A 21,085-nucleotide genomic window follows, 5' to 3' on the forward strand; every position below is an offset into this window, starting at 1 on the left:
GTGGACTTCAAAGGAGGAAAAACAGTGAGATTGAGGTGGAAGAAGGGGTTGAAATCTGGAGGAGGGAGAGAGAAGTAGTCCAACACCGCCCCCACGGCCAGCAGGGTGAGGAGTATGTGAAAATAGATAACTGCCATGGCACAGGGCTGCGACTGAAGCAGAGTCATCAGGGCAGAGCCAGGTTTCTGTTATGGCGAGCAGATGGAGGTGACGCGAGATAAAGAGGTCCTGGATATAGGCGAGTTTGTTACAGATAGAGCGGGCATTCCATAGGGTGCAAGAGAAGGGCAGAGAAGAGGAGGGGAGTAGAGAAATAGAGATGAGGTTAGAGAGGTCGCGGTGAGATCTGTAGAGTTGGGATAATAGTTGGTGTGGGGGGCCAGGATTGGGATTGATGTCACCGGCTGAGAGTAAGAGAAGGAGTAAAAGAGAGCGGAGGAGAGTAGGAGAGGTGTGGCCACGAAGGCGTCGAAGGCGAGAGGTATTTAGGTGGAATGGGGAAGGCAAAATGGATGGAAGAAAGAGGCGGAGATTAAAAGCCAAGAGGGAGGAAGAGGGTAGGAGAGAAGGTGAGGTGATGAAGTCGATGGATGGGCAGTGAGTTCCTGTAGCGGAGAGAAGTAGGGGGTGAGGGAAAAGATTAGGAAGGGCAGGGCTAGGAAGAGAATGTGAATAGGGGCCATAAATGACTGAGATACTTTAGCAACTGGGAAGTGTTGGAATAATGTATTGTATTTTACATGCATTGTCTGTCAGAAATTTTTTCTCTGTGATTACTCTGTGACCTCTGATGTGAATTGTTTAGAGAGGTCACACCCATGCAACTTCCTGTGGGTGTGATTAGGCACAGCACATGGAGCTCATGATCTCTCCTAACCTGAAGATCTATGGTGTGAGCATCCATTACCATCTAAGCACATGGAAAGAGCTGATAATCCAAATGTATAGTATTATGTTTATATAAGCCTGACTGAATATCAATCTGACTAAAACTGTGAGTAAACAGATGTTTTGTTACTTCAACTTTAAAGTGACTCAGCAGTGAATTATTCTGGGGTGTATGTGAGAGAGATGAAGAAAAGAAATTAACATTTCTAAAGCTGAAGCTGTGTGTATAAAATCTGCTAATTATTTACTACAAATAATCCAACAAAAGGGTTATGGGCCCAGCCCAGGAATTGAAAAAGGGAGAAATATTACCAGGCAGTGAAAAAGCCAAAAATTTTTCTCTTAAGTTTTAAAAGAAAGATTCAGTCTGTCTCTCTCTCCCCCCACACACCAAACAGAAGGCAAGGCTAAGAAATGGCTGAGGGAGGAAATTCACCATTTTTCTACTCTCTCAAGGTGCCTAAATTAACTGAATTTAATTATCAGCAGTGGGAACTAAGATTCAGATGTCTCCTTCAAGCAAAGAAATTAAGTATATGTTTAGACCAAAACAGAACAGCTGAAAATATGGCTGAATGGGACAATGCAAACTATTATGTGAAGTGCATGTTTTTGGAAGCTCTCTCAGAGAAACAAGCCATATTGCTGGAAGCAAAAGATACAGCAAATGAAATGTTATATAAACTGAGAACTATGTATGCAACTACATATGCAAAACAGCAACCAATTTGGTTAGCAGAGTTGAATGAAACCAAATTAAGGGATAAAAGTAAATGTAATGATCACATTATGCATCTTATGTCTTCATTTCAAAATTTAGAACTTTCTGGAATTCCCATGTGTGATGCATTGAAAAGAGCATTTCTTTTTACCTCACTATCAAAGAAGTTTGATGTTTTTAGGTCTGTAAATGAAGCCATTGAAGGGCAATCTTTTGAACAGGCAGCATCAAAACTGAGGCAGGAATGCATAATTAATGATTCTGAGGAGATGTGTTCTCAAAGACAGTCAGAGAGAAATGAAACAAATTTCTTGGCAAAGAATAGAGGAAGGCGGAGCTATGGGAAAACTCCACCCAAGGGCAAGCTGATTTGCTATTCATGTGGAAAGGAGGGACATGTATCTAAATGGTGTAAGGAAACACAAAACACCCCCTCTAGCTCACCTAAGCCAATGGAACAAAAGAATTTTCCAAGCAATGATAAACATAAGAGCTTTCTAATGGTAGAAAAATCTTTGACTATGGTAAATAATAATTCAAATGAAAGTACTTGGATTTTGGATTCGGGGAGCACATGCCATTTAACCAATTGTAAGGATTTCTTTCAGGAAATGTGTCCAGAAGAAGGTATTCTTCATACTGCAAACGCAGGGACTACTCAGATCCAAGCAAAAGGCATTGGATTCTTAAAATGCAAAGTGTCTAATGAAGTTAAAGAAATTCCTGTAAGTGATGTCTTGTATATTCCCCAAGCAGTTTGCAATATGCTTAGTGTATCTACATTAGATAAGAAGGGATTTGCGATTCATTTTGAAAACAGTAAGTGCACAATCTCTAAAAATGATGAAGTGTATGCTGAAGCTTTTATACATAATGATGTTTATAAACTGAGCATTTCAGGTGAAGCCTCACATCTGGCGCAAGTAAGGAAGAATGATGGTAAATGTAATCTGGAAATCTGGCACCGCCGCCTGGGACATCGTGATTTTAAGGTGATCCAGGATCTTCACAGTGGGCAACTAGCCACAGGCATTCAAATAAGTGCAGATACTGGTAAAATGGAGAAATGCATAAACTGTGTTACTCAAAAAGGTGTGAGACCCTCATTTCCTGCATACACAGGAAATAGGAGTAATAAAGTACTGGACTTAATACACAGTGACTTATGTGGACCGTTTAATATCCCATCATTGGGAAATAACAGATTTGTGCTAATATTCTTGGATGATTTCTCTAGATATTGTGTGGCCTATTTGCTGAAAGAAAAAAGTCAAGTCACAGACATGCTGAAGAAATACGTAGCCATGGTGAGCAATAAATTTGAAAGAAAACCAAAGGTTCTTCAGACCGACAATGGTGGTGAGTTCACTTCACAAAGCATGCGCACATTTCTAGAACAAGAAGGCATTCAGCATATCACAACAGTAGCTTATACACCAGAGCAAAATTCTGTTGCTGAGAGAAAATTTAGGTCACTTGTGGAAATGACCAGGTGTATGCTGTCAGATAGCAATCTCCCTAAAAGACTATGGGGGGAAGCCATTCTCACAGCAGTGTACCTACAAAACAGAATGCCAACTAAAGGCGCTGAGCGCACACCACATGAGACATGGCATGGTAGGAAGCCAAACCTGTCACACATAAGAACATTTGAAAGTACAGCATATGCTCATGTACCAAAGCAAAGAAGGCATAAGCTGGATTCCACAACAGAAAGGGGCATTTTAGTTGGCTATGCTCCAGGACACAAAGGATATAGAATTTTGAATCTGAAAACTGGCATTGTTGGCATAAGACATGTTACATATTTTGATGAAAACAAAAGGGTTGATAAAGGCTGGATTATCCCAGATGAGCCTTATCATCCAGAATATGAAACTAGAACCATAATAGACATGCCAGTGTATATAAATGCCATACCAAGGCAGATGTCTGAAAGCAACTCATCTGTATCTAACGAGGAACAGGCAGAGGAAGCAGACACAGAAAGGATCATTGCAGGAGACAGTACAGTTGGAGAAGGGGAATCAATTGGAGAAGGACTCTCAGATTTAGAGGATGCGGAAAGGTCAGACCAACCTGTTGTCAGACGCTCATCCAGGGAAAACAAAGGTGTTCCACCCCCAAGACTGTCTTACCTAACAAAGTCAGCAGAAGCTCAAGAGCCCTTAAAATGGGATGAGATTGAGAAAATGCCAGCAGAAGAAGCTGCTGAATGGCGTAAAGCTGCACAAGAAGAAATTGATGCATTGGATAAAAATAAAACTTGGATTCTTACAAAATTACCTCCTGGCAAGAAAGCTATAGGATGCAAATGGGTATTCAAGTTAAAAAGGAATGCACAAGGAAAAGTGGAAAGGTATAAAGCCAGATTAGTCGCAAAGGGATATCTTCAAAAATATGGAGAAGATTTTGATGAAGTGTTTGCACCTGTAGTGAAACACACGACAATTAGAACACTTCTGAGCATTGCAGTCTCAAAAGGCATGCAAGTCAACCACATTGATGTGAAAACAGCATTTCTTCATGGAGATATAACTGAAGACTTGTACATGGAACAGCCAACAGGTTTCATAAATACAAAACAAAGACAGCTAGTGTGTAAATTAAACAAAGGTCTTTATGGATTAAAGCAAAGTGCAAAATGTTGGAATGACAAATTGCATGAAATATTGACAAATTTAGGATTTAAGCAAGGTGAAGCAGATAAATGCTTGTACACTAGGTGCACAAATGGACAATATGCATACATTTTAGCTTTTGTTGATGATCTGCTCATTGCAAGCGAAAGTGAGCAAGAGTACAAGGACATTGTAAAATATTTAAACCTGAATGTTGAGATAAAAGAACTTGGTAATGTGTCATACTATCTTGGTATAGAAATTGAGAAACAAAATGATGGTTCTTATCTTCTAAGCCAGAAGCAGAAAATAAATGAGCTTATTGAAAGTTTAGGTATGCAAGATGCCCAAGTTGTAAGCACTCCCATGATCACTGATTTTCTGAAGGATGAAACAGTAAGAGAACCTTTACCAGATAACATCCAATATAGATCAGCCATAGGTAAGCTTTTATATCTGACTACCACATACAGGGCTGATATAGCAAATGCAGTAGGAATTTTGAGCAGAAGGGTCAGCTCACCTACCAAATCAGATTGGACTGCAGTTAAAAGGATGGTAAGGTATTTAAAAGGTACCATTGATTGTAAATTAAAGATTTCAGCCAATAGTAATCCAAAACTAATATGTTACTGTGATTCAGATTGGGCAGGGGATCATTCTGATTATAAATCCACAAGTGGATATGTGTTTATGTATGGAAATGTACAAATTTCTTGGGCCAGTCATAAACAAAGTATTGTGAGTCTGTCTTCTACAGAAGCTGAATATGTGGCTGTATCAGAAGCATGCAGAGAACTGATGTGGATTGAAAATCTTTTGCTGGATTTTGGAATAGCTGAACAGAGACCAATCCAGATAATGGAAGATAATCAGAGCTGCATCAGACTGTCACAGAATGACAAGGTTCAGTCACGCACCAAGCACATCGCAACGAAATATCACAACGTGCGAGAGCTGGCGAAAGAAGGGGTCATCAGTCTAGACTATTGTCACACCAGTGAGATGACAGCTGACATCATGACCAAACCGTTACCCAGAGAACGTTTTGAGAATCTGCGAATAAAGCTTGGACTTTGTATGAATTAATAATTGCATGACAGTTATGCATGAGAAGGGGTTTGTTGGAATAATGTATTGTATTTTACATGCATTGTCTGTCAGAAATTTTTTCTCTGTGATTACTCTGTGACCTCTGATGTGAATTGTTTAGAGAGGTCACACCCATGCAACTTCCTGTGGGTGTGATTAGGCACAGCACATGGAGCTCATGATCTCTCCTAACCTGAAGATCTATGGTATGAGCATCCATTACCATCTAAGCACATGGAAAGAGCTGATAATCCAAATGTATAGTATTATGTTTATATAAGCCTGTCTGAATATCAATCTGACTAAAACTGTGAGTAAACAGATGTTTTGTTACTTCAACTTTAAAGTGACTCAGCAGTGAATTATTCTGGGGTGTATGTGAGAGAGATGAAGAAAAGAAATTAACATTTCTAAAGCTGAAGCTGTGTGTATAAAATCTGCTAATTATTTACTACAAATAATCCAACAGGAAGAAGATTAGATGTAAAGAGAAAAATTATTAGGAAAGGGATGGTAAAAGAGACCGAGAATACTATAATGCCTCTGTGTCGCTCCATGGTTCAACCTCACCTTGACTATTGCATTCAATTCTGATCGCCGTATCTCAAAAAAGATACAGCGGAATTAGAAAAGATTCAAAGAAGAGCGACCAAAATGGTAAAGGGGATGGAACTCCTTTCATATGAGGAAAGGCTAAAGAGCTTAGGGCTCTTCAGCATTAAAAAGAGACAGCTGAGGGGAGATATGATTGAGGTCTACAAAATCCTGAGTGATGTAGTAGAACGAGTAGAAGTAAATCGATTTTTTTACTCTTTCAAAAAGTATAAAGATTAGGGGACATCAATGAAGCTACATGGAAATACTTTTAAAACAAATAGGAGTTTATATTTTTTTCACTCAACGAAATGTTAAGCACCTGAACTCTTCACTAGAGGATGTAATAACAGCAGTTAGCATAACTGGGTTTAAATAAGGTTTGGACAAGTTCCTGGAGGAAAAGTCCATAGTCTGCTATTGAGACAGACATGGGAAAGCCACAGCTTATCCTGGGATTGGTAGCATGGAATGTTTAAGTACATAAGTACATAAGTATTGCCATACTGGGAAAGACCTAAGGTCCATCAAGCCCAGCATCCTGTTTCCAACAGTGGCCAATCCAGATCACAAATACCTGGCAAGATCCCAAAAAAGTAAAAAACATTTTATACTGCTTATCCCAGAAATAGTGGATTTTTTCCCAAGTCCATTTATTTATTTATTTATTGCATTTGTATCCCACATTTTCCCACCTTTTTGCGGGTTCAGTGTGGCTTACAATATGAGTTAAATGATGGAAATACAATTTGTTACAGATTGGTTATGGATTAATTGTGCAGAGTTATGCGAGACAATCGAGGTGTCGTTAAGGAATGTTTCTACCAGATGCTTGTGACCTGGATTGGCCACTTTTGGAAACTGGACACTGAGCTAGATGGACCATTTGTCTGACTCAGAATGGCTATTCTTATGTTCCTATTCAAGAAGAGCCTCTTTTATCAAGCTGCATTAGCAGTTCCTGGTACAGCAATGCCAACAAAGCTCATTCGCTTTGAATGGGCTCTATCAGCATGCCGCACAGCTTGATAAAACAGGCCCTAAGTGGATACCAATAAAACATTCAAAATAAAATTAACAAAACAAATAATGAAAACATTCTGTACTGAATTCTTGCCCTTCAAGCAGCTTTCTCATCTACAATATGCTTGTATGAACAAATATGTTTTTAGATTTTTCTTAAATTCAGAAACAGCTGATGAAAAGCGCAAAGGAAGAGATTCTATATATGGCGCCTAAAACATCAGCACTGAAATCAGTGCTAAGAGTATTTTATAATCGGTGCTCAGATTTAGGTGCCGATTATAGAATACGCTTACTTGATATTTCAGCATCCAAATCTACTCGCATCCATTTACAGCAATGAAATCTTGGTGTAAATCTCTGTGCGTAGATTTAGGCCCACTAGGCCATATTCTATAGCTAGGCATGTAAATTTTGGATCACCCACGAAAGACCCATTCCCCCACCCATAACATGTCCCTTTTTTGCCTGCACATGTTAGAAGTTCAGCGCACATCATTACAGAATACACTTAGTGAGTTGTGCGCCTAAATTCTAATCAGTGCCAATTAATGCTCATTCTTGCTTCTTAAGTGCTGTTATCAGCGCTCATTAGTTTGTTAAGCTTGTTAAGTTATGCATATTGTTATAGAGTCCACTCCAATTTTGGCGCAGATCTCTAGGCGCACTATATAGAATCCGGGGGGAAAGCGCTTGGGAATTTGTTCCGTAATAAAGGCCCAATGAAAGACAAAGCACCATCCTGAGTATCTGCATTATTAATTTTTGCTAGTGAAGGCAGAACAACTTGTCGTGATCTCACAGAGCTAAGAGAGAAGGTAGGAGTTTGGCCATGTCAGTTGTCTGAAATTGTTTTTAACCACAATGAACAAAATATCTGTTTTTGTTTTGCATTGTCAGGCTGTAGAATTCAATATATTTGAAGGAGTGGAATGCCATGGTGTTCCTGAAGTTGTTATAAGTCAAGGAAAGGTTGTGCTGGAAGATGGTAATCTCCATGTCAACCAAGGGTCTGGACGATTCATCCCTAGAAAAACTTTCCCAGATTTTGTTTACAAACGAATAAAGGCAAGGAATAAGGTAAGGAAGACTTTGCATCATACAATGAAAAAGCCTATAATCATTATTAATCATAGCCTCCAGTTTCCTGTTGGAATTCTGTGGCAGATTCTGACACACAAAAAAGAGAAAAATCAGTGACAAAGTTTCTAAAATTCAATGTCAGTTATGGGAATAATTGCAGGATTCAGTGTTCAAAGGGTTCTACCTGGCTATTTGGGGGGGGGGGGGAGGGGGGATAGTTACTAAGCAGCATTAAGGCAATGCATTGTATCTGTCCCTTAATGAGCATTAAACAGTTATATTACCATAACTCGTTAATTTAGATTTCCATGGGAGACAATAATGAGATGCAAATCATTCAAATACATGTAAAACACCTTATTATGTAAATCAAATAATGATGTTTGTAATGAGTACTGCTGACTTGAAGCCTAGTTCTCCTGGGCACCATCTTAGAGGTTCCTCCTCCTCATGAACACCTCCTATGGGCCTCACTCCCAAATGGACACTGTTCCCAATATACACGTTGTACTGTAGCTGGTTCATAAACATGATTTTAAAACAAATCATTTTCCATTCAAGCTGACTGAGATCTGGGGCGTCCCAAGGGGATTGTATGATGGACCTGTTCATGATGTCACAGTGACAGCTAAGTCTGTGGCCCCCACTCCTACCTCAAGGATAACACTTTGCCCAGGCAAATTACAGGCTGCACCAATACGTAACCTTCACTGTTCTGGATTCAGTTTGTCTGGTAAGTACAGAATTACTCACCTGTAATTATGGCAACACCTATCAATATATGGAAAATGCAGTTATTACTTTTTATGAATAACTCTCAGCTACTAGAGTTTTGGAGAAGGCTCAGATCCTTCATCCTTATCAGTTAGTTTCAGGTGAGAATATGGGATGGAGTCTGTCCTTTTGGCACAGGTCAACAGTATATAATTGCTTCAGGATCAAGAAGAGACTCCCCCTTTCTGCCTGTCTGACCATATAATCCTTTCTCACTATTTGCAAGGAAATAAGTAAGAAGGATGCTGTCCTTAACTGGTTTAATACTTGTATAACTAATAGGACTCAGTCTTTATCTTGGACCGATATGTACGCCCACCTTAGAAAGCTTTCCTGTGATGTCCTTCATTACATTACATTACATTACATCAGACACTTATATCCTGCACAAGCCTTTTCTATTTTCTACTGCAGGGACATTCCCGGCAGCAACAAGCAGTGAGCTCACATTGGCGTGCACAGCATGGTTACTACGTGAGTAGCGTGTGAGCCCTTTCCGCTAGGTCAATGGGCAGCAGTAAAGGCTCAGGCCGTAAATATGCGCCCACTAGTTTTAATATTATCACAGGCCCATTTCCTGGCCCATTATAAAATTGCCTTTTTCCCAGCTGCGGTACAAGATGAACCAGCGTGCGCCTTAAGCAGAGGTGTCACATGGTCTGACCGACAAGCGTGGCAAAGTAATTTACTGGCTGAATTTTGTAAGGTTTGGATTCTCTTCAGGACAGATTTAGTTACACCAGAATAAATCACATTACAGTAATCAATCCTAGACATAAGGAATGAGAGTATCAAAGATTGAAAGGAATCGTGATTGACTCCTACAAGAAAGTTCTCCTATGAAGAAGACTTAACTTTTGAACTTTCAATCAAAAATTGGTGTTCGATACTAAAGATATGTTAGTGGCTCATTTTTGTTTCAGGCAGAGAAGTATTGGAACTCATTACCTCTCTGTATTTGAACTGAATTTTCTTACATTCATTTTAGAAGGTTGTTAAAATCCTTTTTATTTAAAAACATGTTTGTAATACTGATTTCTGTCTTTGTAGTATTAATTTTATTATTGCAACCTCCAGGGATTTTATTTGTTTTCCCTGATTTAATTCTTTTGTAATCTGCACTAAGGGGTCCTTTTACTAGGCCACGCTAAAAAGTGGCTGGCACTGCAAATAGCACGTAGGTTTCCTGCACACTCCAGCCACTCTATAGCGCAGCTCTAAAATGGCTGAATTTCCATTTGTGCCATTAATAGCCACACCCTAATTTCTAAATTAGTGCATGGCCATTACTGCATGAGCCCTTACCACCATCTATTTAGCAGGTGGTAAGGGTTCACATACTAATTGTGCGATAATTGGGCAGCGCACGGCAATGAACATGGCTAGCCGATTACGACATGGCACACCCACTCTCCACCTCTATGCTAGAAAATAATAATTTCTGTTTTCTAGCACAGGAATTAGCATGCACTGATCACGGAAATACCATGGGATGCCTCAGGGCATCCTGTGGTAGTTCTAATTCAGAGTGCACTACCAGCATGGTAGCCTTACCGCCGCTTAGTAAAAGGGACCCTAAACCTGTTGGTAATGTAGCAGTCTAGAAGTCCATTGTACTGTATTGTATCTCTTAATTGTAGGCATGTGTCTACGATGAAGACCAGGCCTGGTTGTTTTTCAGCTATCCAATCTCTGACCACACTAGTTTTATTGACTATTGATCTAGCATTAACATAATAGATAGGAATAGGAACATAAGATGATGTTGTCACCGATCCATTTAACATCTTTATCTGCCTACTCTAGAATCAATCAGGTATTCTGTAGTGAGTGTCACCTGCCTGCAGTGTAGGCTGTGGTCAAACTGATGCCATCTTCATTTCCGGCCCCTTTTACCAGGCTGCGGCAAAAGGGAAGTCTCGCTTTTCTACAGGAAATGGTTGGGCGGCAAGTAAAGCACGTGCCACGCTGCCATTTTGGGGGGGGAGCTCTTACCACCACCCATAGAGGTGGTGGTAAGGGCTCCCGTGTTAACCTGGCGGTAACTGGGCAGCATGCGGCACTGCTTGATTACTGCCAGGTACACTCAGCGCTACAAAAATAAATACAGTTTTGTAGTGCCGGAAATGACGGCATGCTAGGGGTGGGAAGTACCGCCGGGCTGCTGTGGTAGCCTGGCGGTACTTCCTGTATAGCAAGCAGTAAGCCCACATTGGGCTTACCTCCGCTTAGTAAAAGGAGCCCTTTATGTCTTTGCCATACTGAAGTAACCTTTTATTAACCCTAGAACGCATGACGTTAAAAATATACATATTAACGTCATGGGGGCCTTTTAGGCCCCCATGCACATAATGTAGAAAAACACACTTAAATAACTTTCACAAGTTTATTTCAAAATTGCTCAATAAAATATGAATAGTGGACAACATTTTAATTATAATTTTTCACAGAAAACACCAAAAAATCTTTTTTTTCCCAAATTTCACGCAAAGACATGAAAACACACAAAAATGCATAGAAATCTATAGCAAACTAGCTGCAGCTACATTTTTATTCTAACTTTCTTTTCTATTATATTAGTCTTCCAAACAATTCTGACATGTTATTTTTTCAGAAGAGTGTTCTTTGCAAACAGTTTCCTTACAAGTGGAACAATATCGCTCAGTTTTCCTCTCTATGTTTCTTGGACACATGAAACAACGCTTTCGTTTTCTTTCTCCTGGCTCTGGAGTAATCTGAAACTGTACGCCACACCGTTTCATTGCTTCTTTAGTTTTCTTTGGCAAGCATTTCAAGTCGCTTCGCTCTATCATGTGAGGTATTACAAGTTCATGACAAAGGTCCTTCAAGAATAAGCGTCTCCTGTCCTTCCTCTGTGCATGAAATTCAGGATGAGTTTCTGTATAAATAATGAATGAATTTAGGGCTGCTACATCAAGCATATTTGAAAATAGTACTACAGGCCATCGTTTTGTTTGCCTCTTACACGAATATTCTCCCACCATCTCATCCATTTTATCTACACCTCCTTTTGTTGCATTGTAATGCAGGATGATTTCTGGTTTCAATTTTTGGTTATTGCTGTCAACACTGCAATCGTGATGCATGGTACTGAGTAAAATTACAGATTTCTCCTTCTTTGCCTTGTAAGATACCAAAGTCGCTTTGTTATTGAATCCAAAGACACTCTCATAAAGTGCTCGCTGACGATTGTGTTTGAGTGCTGCTGGAATTTCTCGTCTGTTTTGCTTTATAGTACCAACAAGTGTAATAGCTTTTGCAAGCAGAAAATTGCCTAGTTCAACATTGGTGAAATAATTGTCCATGGTGATGTTTCTACCTGAATTGAATATTGGAACAGCAAGAGTTTTGACTATTTCAGACCCCAGATCCTTCTGTACTGGTGCACCAACCTCTTTGCCACAGTAGATTACGCCATTTATGCCATAATAATTTGCAGAATCACACATCCAGAAGATTTTTATACCGTACTTGGCTGGCTTGCTGGGCATGTATTGTATGAATTTGCAGCGTCGTCTGAACGGTACAAGTTGCTCATCTACAGTAACATTAGTACTAGGATTGTAAAGTTTTGTGCAATTTTTGATAAATATGTTCCAGATATAACTGATAGGGGCTAATTTGTCTGTTTCAAACCTCGCTGCACGAGTTCGCTTATCATCAAAGCGAATGATCCTTCTAATTTCCTCATATCTGCCCACTGACATTGTCGCCTTATAGTGTGGATCAGAAAGTGGGTCCAGAAATAATTCTCGTATTGGGACATCATACGATTTTTGACTCCCTGCCAGCAGGAAAAGTCCAATATATGCATAAAGTTCCTCTTTTGAGATATTTTTCCAGGACTTATTTTTGCTGAAGCGATACGTCTTCCTTCTAGGTTTGAACATAATAGGACCTCTTCTGCAATATTGTCAGAAAAATAAGTACAGAATACATCTTTAGGGGTAAAGTAACTGGGACTTCCCACAGCTCCTTGAGCCTGTCTCACAATATTGTGTATTGGAGTACGTCCGACTAATGTAGGATTACTGTCCCAAAAAACATTCGTTTTGGATGTTCTACTTATCACTTCTTGAGGATCCACTAGATTCACTTCTTCATCATCAGAAGAATCACTGGATGAGGATGTTTGATTAGCTGGTGGCAGATATTCTTCATCAGACAAGATAGTTCACTTTCATCATCGCTTTGAAACATAATCGCTTCAATCTCTTGGTCAGTCAGACACTTGGAGGAAGACTGTGCCATTGCTTACTAGATGTTAGAAAATGAAACAGATTTCCTCTCAACAGCTTATCTTATCACAGGTCCTTCAGCAATTAGCTCACAGTGTATACTGTCCTCAGTGTTCAGAGGACCTGAGGTGATGTCATGGCCTTATCACTCCCTCCAAAAATCACATGACATCCTCACATGTTATTATCCACACCCTGGCCCCTCCACCAGCATTACTGAGTACAAATAAAGGAACTTGAGACACAAACACTTCTGAGAACATGATAAAAACAGCGGGGGCCTAAAAGGCCCCCAATTCGTACAGATGTAGTTTTCACCAAACAAGCATTGTTACACCATAATGCCTATGAAAAAAAATTATATGAACAACTGGATATTATCAACAATGACATACTTGAGTAATACCTTGAGTTTCAAAATTCTAACTAAAGTAATTTTGCAGATAATAGCAAAAATGTAAGCATGGGGGCCTAAAAGGCCCCCAATATGCGTTCTAGGGTTAAAAAGACAAATAAGCCAACATACTACTAAATCCATATTGCTTGGATAAGTTCTGTGTTAGAAACTCCACAGGAAAGAAATTCTCCCAGAAATGAATCTTACAGATGTTTTGGAATCATCTTTAGACATGATCATTCAAAGGACTATCTTAGTGGTGACTTTTGCCTTGGAGCCAAACCAGAATGCAGTCTTTCCTTCATTTTTCTGTATTATGGATTCATTGTTCTTGGGTTCAAAAGTGAGGATTTTTCCTGATCTATTTAGGGCAACACAAAAAAAAATGGGCCGAGATTTCTTGGCATTGCAGCCTAGAACTTTGGCCCTGGGAGTTAATTTCTTACATTGATTTCCATGTACTTGGTTGGCTGTTTTTGAAGGTAAGAAGCAGGGATCAGGAGTGAGAAAAGGATCCAGGCACTTCAGACAGAAACCAAGGGACACCAAATATAAAATTCAAACTTTAATTGATGACATTAGATGTTGACTCGACACAGTACCATGTTTCGGCACAATCTTGTCCCATGTCGAGTCATCATCTAAAGTCATCAATTAAAGTTTGCATTTTATATTCGGTGTCCCTTGGTTTCTGTTTGAAGTGCCTGGATCCGTTTCCCACTCCTGTTCCCTGCTTTGCAGTTTCCCATAGGATTCGAGGGTTCTTTCCACACCTGTGGTGTGTTTGTTTTTGAAGGTAAAACATATTTTTTGACAGAAAGCAATTGTTGGACTTTATTTCTGCTAAAGAAGATAAAAACATTTCTGTGTAATGTGCTTGGAGGTTATTGGCAGGCTGACCTAACTGCTGAGGATTTTGGGGTCCTTTTACTAAGCGGTGATAAGCACTAATGCATGTTTAACATGCAGGAAAATGCACTAGAGCGGGGCACACTCAGGCATCCCGTGGTACTGTTGGCATCTGCACATGCTTCCCGGATGCTAAAAAATACTTACATTTTTAAAAAAACATTTTAGCGCTGGGGGCATGCCCAGTGCTAATCGGTTAGTGTAGCTACATTGCCGTGTGCCTACCGATTAGCACCTGGTTAGCATGTGAAGCCTGTCCACCTACTAAATAGGAAATTAGCGTGTGGTCATTAATTGAGGAAATGAAAACATAGCCGTTTTACAGCTGTGCTAAAGGTGGCCTCAGCGTGTGGAGAAATCCATGCGCTAGATATAGTGCAAGCTATCTTTTAGCGCAGCTTAGTAAAAGTGCCCCTATATCTTTTTTTTCTTTCTTTAATTTCATTTTTTGAACTTTGACCCTTGATTTCTACAATTCTTGATGAACAGTTAGGGCCCCGTTGACTGTGGTGCGCTAGCGTTTTTAGCACATGCTAAAAATTAGCACGTGCTAATGCTAGGGACACCCATAGTGCATGCTAAAAACACTAGCGTACCTACAGCGCAGCACAGTAAACAAGGCCTTTAGTTTGGGGGGGGGTTTTTCCATTTAGAATTGAAAAAAAATTCTTGCTCAGTATTGCTATGTTTTTCCTTTATCACAATTAAATGATGTGATTAATTTTTGTAAATTAAATTTTTTTTAAAAATTGAATCAATTAAATCTCTCTCCCATGTGTGAGGAAACAGTCACTTCTTGGGTAAAATGCAAAGCAGATGTATGAAACAATAGCCCAACCAATGTGGGTGCTGTAGTATAAAAATTGACTATAACCAATGGGGCTGATATTTAAAAGCACATCTGATTAGTAGTGCTGCTAATGTGATAAGTGACAGCAAGAGGTTTATTCAGCAACACTAACCAGAGAGTGCTGCTAAATATTCCTACTAGCCACCTCAGCAGTATCCAGACAGTGCTGGGGTGGTCTGCCCTGTTCCCTCAAGCTGAGCAGGAGTCCTCCAACTGCATTCCTGCCAGTTGGGGGTGCTGCTTCATAGTAACATAGTAGATGACGGCAGAAAAAGACCTGCACAGTCCATCCAGTCTGCCCAACAAGATAAATTCATATGTGCTACTTTTTGTGTATACCTTACCTTGATTTGTATCTGCCATTGTCAGGGCACAGACCGTATAAGTCTGCCCAGCACTAGCCCCACCTCCCCCCACCGGCTCTGCCACCCAGTCTCAGCTAGACTTCTGAGGATCCCTTCCTTCTGAACAGGATTCCTTTATGTTTATCCCATGCATGTTTGAATTCCGTTACCGTTTTCATCTCCACCACCTCCCGTGGGAGGGCATTCCATTTATCCACCATTCTCTCCATGAAAAAATACTTCCTGACATTTTTCCTGAGTCTGTCCCCCTTCAATCTCATTTCATGTCCTTTCGTTCTACCGACTTCCCATCTCCGGAAAAGGTTCGCTTGCAGATTTATACCTTTCAAATATTTGAACGTCTGTATCATATCACCCCTGTTTCTCCTTTCCTCCAGGGTATACATGTTCAGGTCAGCAAGTCTCTCCTCATACGTCTTGTAAGGCAAATCCCATACCATTCTCGTAGCTTTTCTTTGCACCACTTCAATTCTTTTTACATCCTTAGCAAGATATGGCCTCCAAAACTGAACGCAATACTCCAGGTGGGGCCCCACCAATGACTTATACAGGGGCATTAAAACTTCTTTTCTTCTGCTGGTCACACTTCTCTCTATACAGCTTCAGTATTCTGTTTTCAATTGCTAGGGATAGGCAGGTTCCCTGAAATCCTGCAGAGCTTGCCTATCTCTCATTATTGAAAATGTGATAGTGAAATAGCACCCTCCACTGGCAGGACTGTAGGTGGAGGACTTCTACTCAACTTAGAGGGAACAGTGGTGGTCTATGAATGGAGTTTGGGCACCTCCAGAAGTTTTCCGGCTAACGTTCACATTCAGACTGCTAACTGGATAACAAACCAGATAAAGGCTGCCCTAACATTATCTGGTTAGCTATCCAGTTAGCAGTGTGAATATCACCACTGACCACTTAGCACTTCTGGGTCAGTACTGAAACCAGATCTTCAGCACTGACCAGTTCATTTTAACAATGGTGGCGGGAGTTTTAGTTCACTGCTGACCACCATGGTTACATATCTGGCCAAATAGCTTAGTGGTGATGAGCCAGCACTTATTTCAACCAAACTGGAATTGATCTGTATCTTCTGTATTGTGATAGATTTAATATTCTAAATTGTACTGAATGGGTCAGCACAGGATATGCAAAAGTACTTATGGGTCCTTTTACTAAACCGCGGTAGGCTGTACGCACGTGCACCATGCCCCAAAATGAGACTACCGCCAGGCCAGCCTGCCCTCCTGGTGGTAATTTCAGATTTGGCGCGTGCACATAACGCCTGGATGAATTATTTATTTATTTCCTCATACGCGCGCCTGTTGTGGCAGTAATCAGCACTTGGCGTGTGCCAACCGATCACTACACGTGTAGCATGTGAGGCTTTACTGCTAGATCAATGGGTGGCATTAAGGGCTCAGGCTGGTTTTAGGTGTGTGGTGGTTTCATTTTTACCACAAGCCCTTTTCCCGTCCTATTAAAAAAAAAAAACATTTTTTGTAGATGGGGTAAAAACTGGCCTGGCACTCCCAATATATGCGCCTACACTATCACAAGCCACTGCTTACTAGGGACATAGCCAGACTTCGGCGGGAGGGGGGTCCAGAGCCCAAGCTGAGGGGCACATTTTAGCCCCCCCCCCGGCGCCGCTGACACCCCCCCGCCATTGCCGACCCACCCCGCCGCCGCCACCACCACCACCACCAACATCTTTGACCCCCCCCCCTGCCAACTACCTCCTTTGCCCCCCCTCCCCCGCCATTGCCTACCTTTGCTGGCGGAGGACCCCCAACCCCCGCCAGTCGAGGTCCTCTTCTTCCTTCCTTCTGTTTTGTGAGTCTGACGTCCTGCACGTTGTATGTGCAGGATGTCAGACTCAGAAACAGAACAAAGGAAGAAGAGGACCTCGGCTGGCAGGGGTTGGGGTCCCCGCCAGCAAAGGTAGCAGACGGCAACGGCGGATTGACGGCGGGTTGGCGGCAGAGGGGGGTCGAGAGGGTCATTGGCAGGGGGGTCCTGGGCCAAATCTATGGCCCCACGTAGCTACGCCCCTGCTGCTTACCATGGCTTAGTAAAAAAGGACCCTTTAATCAGGCAGTGTCACTAAATACCCCCTGTGCCACAGCAGTGTCAGTATACTGCAAGGGGAGAATCTGGGCAGAAGCAGGAGTTATGGTAAAGTTCAGTGCTAGTGGCCACATAGCTAACTGGGCAGGTAGGACACCTTTAAACAGCAGTCCTGTCTTTGCCCAGTTAACTACATGGTTGCAGCATTGAATATCAACCATACTCTCATATCTTCCCGGTACCTCTGCTGAAGTGGATATTCAGTGCCAGTGCTCAGATATGGCCTGGTGCTGAATATCCAGGACTAATGTAGGGGCTGCGGGGAAAAGGGCCCTGTGATGACACCAGGGGCTGTTTTTCCCACATGCCAGGGCCCTTTTTACTGTAGTAAAGAAGCCCTCAGCACACATTGGCAGCAGTCCCAAAAGAGCGAGTGGTACCGCTCTGTAAAAGGGCCCCTTAACCATTGGCAGTCAACATTTATAACAACACTGACCATCCCTGGCTCAATATTGGGCCACTAGTTTTTAACTGGACTGTGCAAAAACAGTACAATCAGTGAGATCTGTGAGTGTGTTCCTTCCTACCATTCTTTACATCACAAATGGAGGGAGGGTCATTTCAATACACTTTTTATTGATATTTTCAAATGTTTTGCAAACAGAGGTGGCAAAGAGGACTATCAAATTGCAATCCAGTTGAAAGGTGATAAGTTATTTTTTAGTCATTATTTAAAAGCATATTTTTTCCGATGATTTCTTTCCAGGATCTCAAGCAGATGACCATGTCCCAAGACGTCCTGCTCAGAAAATAGTTGCTCCCCCTGGTGGTCGTTCAAATATCACATCCTTGTCATAGTAATTTAGAATCCTGAATAACCTTGAACAGTAAGCCTTGATTTCCACTATGAGGAAGGATTTGAGGAACTGACTTATTCACATTATCTTTCTATTTAGCGAGAATGTTTCTTGAGATAGTGTGGATGTACATTTGTTAGCATGTGTTTCCTTGGTTAGTTGGTTACAGTTTTGGAGCATATTTGCTAAGGTGTGTTAAGCAGTTAGAATGGGCATTAGCGTGCATTTACCATTAGTGTGATCCTGCGCTAACGTCTAGTGCACGTTAAAACAGTCAGTGCAGTAAAAGTCCTTCATTAACTGCTTAGTGCAGGAAGGGATGGAGACTCAGCAGAGTATGAATGATGAATAGGAAGTTAGCACACGGTAAGCAGAGTGCACTAACCGTCAATCCCTGAATTCTATATATGGTGCTCAAAATTGTGTGTGCAAATTTGGGCATTCCCCCAATTTGTGTGTGCAATGTAATTGAATAATGAGCTAGTTAGCGCCAATAATTAAATGCTAACAATCAATTATAGACATTAATTGGCAACAATTTGGATTTGTGCATGGATCTTGCTAAGCACTATTCTATAAAGATCCACATGCAAATTTTTAAATGCACAACTGAAAAGAGGGTGTGGCCATGGGAGGAGCATTGATGGGTCAGGTGTGTTCACTAAAATTTGTGCAGTATTATAGAATTTGTATGATCTATGCCTAACTTATGTGCGGGGATTTACACCAGGTTTCAGTTGGTGTAAATCTTCGTACCCAATGTTGAGTGCAGATCCCAACTTGACGCACTGTTCTATAAACGATGCCCAACTCAAAGTGCCATTTACAGAATACTCTTCAATGTGCTTTCTTTTCAATGCCCAAATTTGGGTGCCATTTACCGAATCTAGTCCCAAATATGCAGGTAGCATGGATTCACTCAATAAAGGGTCCTTTTAGGAAGCTGTGGCAAAAGGGGGACTGTGCTGGCATCGGTGCATGTTTTTGACATGTGTCAAGGCCCCCTTTTGCAGCAGTGGGTAAAAGCAGATTTCCTTTTTCTTACAGAAATGGCCATGTGGCAAGTGAACCACTTGCCACATGGCCATTTTTGGGGGGAGAGCACTTACCATCACATATTGAGGTTGTGGTAAGGGCTCCTGTGCTAACCTGGCAGTAACTGGGCAGCTTGTGGCACTGCCCGATTACCGCCGGGTACACACTGGTGCTACAAGAATTGAAATATTTTTGCAGTGCCGGAAATAGCACGCATTGGGGGAGGGACCTACTGCCGGACTGCTGCGGTAGCCTGACAGTACTTCCCTTTTAGCGCGTGGACTTACTGCCGCTTCATAAAAGGGCACCTTAGTGATGTTAGGTGCATCCTATTTAAGAGGCGGTAAGTGATCCCACGTTAATTCAGCAATAGCTAGATTAGTACGCACTAATGCAAATGTGCCAGCTGGTTAACATTTCTATGCCCTTTTTCCACCCATGACACATCTCTCTAAAAAATATTTTACAAAAATAGTTAATGCATGCTTAGCAAGAGCACACAGGCAGAATATTCAAAACCACTTTAATATTTTGCAGTAGCCTCTTTTTCACACACTAGACTCATTAAGGCTTAATACCCTAAGGTAAAAGGGCCCTTAGAATTTTTTTATATCCTTCTAACAACCTGAAAGCATACTAACATATGTACATCCTTACACTGCTCTGGTTGAAAATTGTCCCTTTCGCTGAGGCTAAAAGTAAGCACGGCCTTTCCCAATCTGCATTCTTGATTAAAAAGAGACATTCCTGGGATGTGTTTAGAATGGGAAAGGGAATAAAAATGTGTGCACATTTTGAATTTCAAATTTGCACATATAGTTTTATCCCTGATTGTCCTCCTGTCTATGTGCTCCTTGTTTAGAAGGATGGCCCCCTAGTGGTAGTACTGTGAAACTACTGATAGGGGGTCACTGGTGCCATGTCAAATCCAGGACAGCTCAGGATATTTACTTCTGAATATTCGGCCCAAAGTGTCTAACTGGTTCAGACATCATGGAAACACTGACAGCAAACTTTAAAAAAAATTATGGTGACCCCCTTGAATTCAATGAATATGTCAAAGGTATGAGATACCTTGGACCAAGAATTGGCTGATTTGAGAGATATATGGCAGGCAGATTCAATGGGTCTATTAGAAATCAACATCAAATCTGGTCAAAGTTTTCTCAGATTTACTGGAGAAAGTGAATCAGGAAAAATTACACAAATCAGTGCCGGCTAAAATTTGACTCAGTTCAAATTTGACCTTAAATTTTTCACTCACTTGTAGTGCTAATGTATCTGTCAAATTTAGCTTGTATAGTTACAATGCAGTTTGTGAACTATTTTTAGATTTTAAAGTGCTGAGTACAATCCTCTAGCACTCCACTTGTTGCAACATTAATAGAGTATTTCACTCCTGATACAGTATTCCTTTGTATCCTGCATTTGAAAACTAGAAGTGTAATTTCAGAGCACTCTGCATTAACGAGGAATATAATAACGCAGTTATTTATGTGAATAATACAAGTTTATTATTCACAAAAATATCTTCTTTATGTTAGTGGCAATTTTCA

At 41.0% G+C, this 21,085-nt stretch overlaps 1 protein-coding gene across 1 annotated transcript in view; it reads left to right on the forward strand.

The window, feature by feature from the left end:
• DPYSL4 (dihydropyrimidinase like 4) overlaps nucleotides 1-18,495 on the forward strand; it is an 81,412-nt gene extending 62,917 nt beyond the window's left edge. Inside the window, exons 12-14 of the mRNA XM_030204803.1 lie at nucleotides 7,840-8,019; nucleotides 8,584-8,755; nucleotides 18,404-18,495. Of these exons, the coding sequence (XP_030060663.1) occupies nucleotides 7,840-8,019; nucleotides 8,584-8,755; nucleotides 18,404-18,495 (444 nt within the window). The remainder of the gene's footprint in view (nucleotides 1-7,839; nucleotides 8,020-8,583; nucleotides 8,756-18,403) is intronic.
• The last annotated feature ends 2,590 nt before the right edge of the window (nucleotides 18,496-21,085 follow it).

The sequence above is a fragment of the Microcaecilia unicolor genome, chromosome 5 (assembly GCF_901765095.1).
Source record: "Microcaecilia unicolor chromosome 5, aMicUni1.1, whole genome shotgun sequence".
NCBI lineage: Eukaryota > Metazoa > Chordata > Amphibia > Gymnophiona > Siphonopidae > Microcaecilia > Microcaecilia unicolor.